The sequence below is a fragment of the Lolium perenne genome, chromosome 4, assembly GCF_019359855.2.
Source record: "Lolium perenne isolate Kyuss_39 chromosome 4, Kyuss_2.0, whole genome shotgun sequence".
NCBI classification, from domain to species: domain Eukaryota; kingdom Viridiplantae; phylum Streptophyta; class Magnoliopsida; order Poales; family Poaceae; genus Lolium; species Lolium perenne.
Window position 1 is genome coordinate 7083316 of NC_067247.2, and position 5525 is coordinate 7088840.

A 5525-nucleotide genomic window follows, 5' to 3' on the forward strand; every position below is an offset into this window, starting at 1 on the left:
AGCTCGGTCAGCCAACTACGGCCATCATCAAGTTCGTCCTTAACACAGATAGTCTAGCTTGCGCACCTCAAAGTAGTCATCATTTTGCGTGTGATGCATGTCAGCCTGGCAAAGATCAACAACTTTAAAGGCAACTGTATGTGTAGGAGTGTCATCTACCACAGATTAGCTTTGAGATTGGTGAGACTACTTATGTCCTTTTTGACAAAACTGAAACATAATTGAAACAGATTTGAATAGTAGAAAACGTTTCACAAGTTTCTTTTTTTTTGAAACGAGTGGCAAAAGATTTGCCACTATTCATTAATTAAGGGGAAGAGTTTAGACACGACCAAGGTCCACCAAGAAAAACAAAAGACATGAAACTAAGGGACTACTCTCCCGTTATAACAAAGCTCAAACACTTCGCACCCGTGGCTACCCAAAGCTTCACTTCGGATTTGATGATGTTGAGGAGTGTGGTAGTTGGTGCGTACTTTTGGTTGAAAACTCTAGCATTCCGCTCCTTCCAAATGGTCCAACTAAGAAGCATGGTTAGGGAAGCCAAAGCCTTACGGTTGTCCGAAGCCTCATTCAACATCTTGGACCACCATCCCTCGAGGGTGAGATCGTCCGTCCACTCATGGATGTGAATGGAAGGTATGCCAATCCAACTTTTCACCATTTCCCAAAGGCGCTTGGTGTAGCGGCAATGGGAAAAAAGGTGGGCGGCCGTTTCTTGAGTTTGGTTGCAAAGCGTGCAACGCCCACAATTGGTTCTACCCCTCCTCGCAAGACGGTCCGCCGTCCAAATCGTATTATGGAGAGCCAACCAAGCGAAGAACTTGATCTTCGGGGGGGCCCAAGCCTTCCACACAAGCCTATTCATGTTGGTAGTCAAGGCGCCGAAGAATTGTGCATTGTAGGCCGCGGCCGAGGAGTACTCTCCATTGCCGGTGGTGTTCCACGTGATTGTGTCTTCAAGAAGTTCATTGAGATGAATGCCTCGGAGAAGAGTCCATAGCCGGATGTACTCATGTAAATGTTGGATGGTGAGGTTTATGTCCATTTTGATTTTTTTAACCCAAGCATGGCCCAACAACGCTTGGTTGACCTTCACGTGAGCAACATTTGTGAAACTTTGTGAAACATACTTTGAATAGTAAATATTATTTCACAAGTTTCAAACATGTTTCACAAATTTTAGACATATTTCGCAAATATTTAGAAACTAAGTCAACACATGGATGATGTCAGCATGACGTCATCACTACTGTACCTACCGGAGCCGGTAAATTCGCTGCGATCCAACAACTCCCCCATAGCAGATCATTGCATGTTACGGCTTCACCCCTTAACTTGTACACACAAAAGTCTACGGGGCTGATATTACCTCAGTCGGCTGATTCAAGTACTACGTCAGTTTTCTTGAAGATTTAAGTCACTTCACATAGTTCGATCTACTTAAACATAAGTCTAAGGTTGAAAGTGTGTTTCACTCTTTTCAGAAATTGTTCGAATGCTGAATATAAGGCCTTCACGAATTGTATTGCCGAAGCTATCGGGCTGCAATCGCTGCTCAAGGAATTTCACGTACGGCAGCTGCAAGCCAGTCATTTGGTGTGATAACCCTGGTGTGAACGATGTCTGATTCATCTCGTGAGAAGACCATATTACCAATGCGTTCAAGCCAACCACCAAACACATGTTGCAACCACCAATGCGTTCAATGTCTGTAGCATATCCGGCAGGATATATACCTTCCTATCTCTTGTAGAGTTGTTGTGACAACCAAATCTTATGTACTGTGTTTTGGTATATAATCGTTCCTTAGGGCTAACAATCTAGGTTTTCACTCGATACACAGTAGAGGCCTAATAGCAGATTAATGCTGAGGGAGTATGTTCCATATTTCAATCAATAACATGGAATGTGCAAAACAAGTCAAAAAGCACAAGTTTACATAGTACTAACCCGTGAAGACATATTTCAGGATGACTGCATTTCATCCCTGGCTAGCTATACACTCACCAACAAATCTCTTAAAGTAATATCAAGGTGCACTTGGGTGGAATCTTTCCTTCAAGATACCTTCTAGCAGTTGTAGGGACAAAGTTAACTGATTTTGCGTCTTTTTCATGGCCTTCTAGAGGATATTTATCTAAATGATCTATACTTAAAACCTCCAATGCTGGGGCATTTTCCAACATGTGCAAAAGGAATTCAACTTGGTCATTGAACGATTTAAATCCTGTAATATGCATGCTCTTCATGTTGTTGAACAAACACTCCGGAAGCTTGCTGATAGGTTTAGATTCTTGTACCAGATGCACATAATCAGTAAAAAACTGCAAGTTTGAACCCCAAAAAGTGAAATATGAGAAGCTTCCTGACACGTTCAGATTCAATGTATCTATAATCAAATGTCAGTAACATAAGCTGAGTACATGACCAAGTGACTAAAAGAATTTTATCAAACTGTAATTTACGCTATGAAAAAATAGACTGAATAAAAGACCAGCAGCTTAAGAACAAGCAGGGTGAGAACAGCAAACCTAACAGTCCATGTCCATCCATTAATTACAGGATAGCATACACAATACCAAAGATAAAAATAAAATTTCCAGCGCAACAGTTGGCTTATCACGTTTTATACTCAAACAAATACTTCTAAGTTGTAGGTATGACAGTTTTCATTGTCCAAAAATGATATTATATATTTCCTTTGAATAAGCAGTAATGGAGTAACACTAACAAGAAATGTATGGACTAGCAGCCAAGAAGAAACCATATGAGCGGATACTTACGTGCAGCTCTAACTTCTCAACAAAAGGAGCAGACCACAGAAAATGGACCAAAGATAAGCTGTGGAATTCTTTGACACAGACCAGCCTCAGTTGTAAATACTTCATCCGAGAAAACTTGCATTGGTAAGGCATCAAGCAGGGAATCTGAAAGATACGTAACCAGATGTCATGACGCAGTAATGTGATATTATAGGATAAGTTATGAATTATAAAGAATGATGGAAGACAAAACCTCTGGTCGTTTACAGCTTGCAGTGAGGGTCAGGCGTTGCACATTTGTAAGAACATTAGCAAGTACACTAATAGTGCGCTCAAGAGTATCTCCAAAATAGCATATGTCTGCACATTCCAGTTCCGATGAATTACCGAGGTCGATAGGCACTGCCATTCCTCTGTATTCGAAAGTTGCAAGGTTCACAGCATGGAATGCTATATTTGTATTCCTCTCGCAGGACGCAATTTTCAAGTATAGCAGATGAGGCAGTGGACCTTTAACCTCTAGTTCACCATTGAGATGGCATCTAACAATACTGAGCCACTCCAGGTTACAGCAGTTTGACAACATGTGTGCAATATCCTCCCCATTGACATTCACTAAATTCAGGTCAAGCTTCCGTAGGTTGGGGAAACCACTAAATAGCATTGGTGGGTGGAATTCTACATAGCTAAGATGAATTTTCTGCAGACGGTGTATACTGTCCTTGTCAAGGAGCTCAAATGGGAATTTGTACCGATCATCATAAGGACCTGTAGGCTGGCGACCTTCCGGTGCTAAATCAAAAACAAGTGCCTTTGTATGCGATGATACAGAAAAACTGACCCAATTATTGAGATGCTCAACCAGCGTCCAGTTGAAATTAATTTTGACTGCAAGCTCTTGAACCAGCTTGCCACAGCACTGTGCCAAGACCCTGTTAACGTTGCGAATGAACATCAGAACGTGTACTCTTTCAGGATAATTGTTCTTGCCACACATCATACTTCCATCGAAACTCAGTTTAGGACAGAGTGTCCACAGGTTTCTCCAATTCCTTGACACAGCACTAGTTCTTACAGCTTCATCCAGAGGCAGCTTCGATAAAATCGTGCATAGCACGCCCTGCAAAAATAATAACTACATGTAGTTGCGAGCGAGTAGAAATTAGTAAGTCTGCCATCTCGAGATCTGTGACACAAAATCTCAACATACCTCCGGAAGGTCTCTAAGCAGATCAATCGCTGGTTCCTTCCTCCGGTTGATAGCTTCGTGACAGATGTAGTCGGACACAGCTCCACAAGTTAGAATGCAGCACAGCTTAAATCGATCATCATGCGCTGCGCGGATCGCTGAGCAGAGCAGAACACTCAGCAGCTGGAAGTTGCCGTTCTGTACCGGCTCCCGATGGAACACTCTACGCTGTATGTGGTCCAATATAGCTCTGAAAGCCAGGATGTTGAGCGGTTCAAACCCATGGATCACCGGTTCCTTCCTACGGTCGATCGGTCCGTGGTGGATGTAGTCGGACAGAACTCCACAGATGAGGATCCTGCCACACAGTTTAGAGCGATTGCTCGCCGCCCCCTCGGCACGGACCGCTGCGCAGAGCAGAACGCTCAGCAGCTGGAACCGGCCACCGTAGGCTATCTGCTCCCGATGGAACGCTTGGCGCCGTACGCAGTCTGATAGGGCTCTGAAGGCCAGAACCCTCAATGGTTTGAGCTGCAGATTGCTCCCTGTTACGCCGCCGTGCTGCCATGGACGAGGGTTCACCGTATCTTCTGTTCCGCGCATGTTCGCCGTTCTGAGCTGCAATGCACCGAGGAGAAACTCAGCTGGATTTAGTGTACTAGTACTATAAGTGAAACCCCTCTGCCCCGGAGGAAAGGTGCCTCCCCCCTTTGGTGGCGGATCTGGACGCCGGTGGAGGTTAGCAAACCATGGACGAGGATAATGTGCTCGTACCTCAGAGAAACTGCGGACGGGGTTGGGACAGGAGGGAAGCAATGCCGGAGGCTGGACGGGGACGGGGATGGCGATGGCGGCGACGCACCGCGCGTGGACGGCGGGGATCTGGGCTGGAGGGCACGGCGGCAGCTCGGCGGAAATCGGTCGGCGTCAGCGCAATCAACGCAACCGGTAGAGTGGGGAAGAAGGCCTGGGAGGAAGACGACGGCGACGCGGAAATTTTGTAACCGGATCGTCTTCCTCTTTTTAGTGGTTTGGATTAGGTAGTAGAAGGCGATTTTCAAATAAACTTTTCGACCAAAAAAGTGCACGAAATAACCCTTCGCCGATCCCCGCATAAGATAACATTAGAGCATTAGAGCATCTCTAAAAGAGCCCGTATAAATGCGAACTGTCCGGAGTTCAGTTCACCGAACTCGTGTTTATGAATCGAAAAATCGCTGGTGTATAGCAGGATACGTAAACCAAAACTGTAAAACAACGGCTTCCGAATCCGTAATGGCAGGGTTTATAAAAAAATACATATGATCAGACAAATGACACAATCAAATGCAAACAACTCATGCATAGTTCATAGTGCAGACATTAAATGACACAATTATAGCAAATAGTTCATAGTCCATCATCTCCTCTCACCACCGGCATCCAACCGAGGTTGGACCGTCGTGACCATCATTGCCACCACCTCCATGAGTCATCGAACCACCACCACTTGCCTCTTCACGAGCTAGTCTTCGTCTCTCCACGATCTCCGCCGAGGCCTCCTTCCACCATTTCATTTGTTGCTCATTCAT

At 44.8% G+C, this 5525-nt stretch overlaps 1 protein-coding gene across 1 annotated transcript; it reads right to left on the bottom strand.

The window, feature by feature from the left end:
* Nucleotides 1-1864: 1864 nt before the first annotated feature.
* On the bottom strand, nt 1865-4970 carry LOC127349429 (F-box/FBD/LRR-repeat protein At3g26920). Its single transcript, XM_051375181.2, has 5 exons — nt 4729-4970; nt 3976-4572; nt 3019-3885; nt 2787-2930; nt 1865-2327 (listed from the first exon to the last, which is right to left on the bottom strand). Exons 2-5 carry the CDS (start codon nt 4555-4557, stop codon nt 2022-2024), a joined length of 1899 nt encoding a protein of 632 aa, XP_051231141.1. The 5' UTR covers nt 4558-4572; nt 4729-4970; the 3' UTR covers nt 1865-2021.
* Nucleotides 4971-5525: the final 555 nt, after the last annotated feature.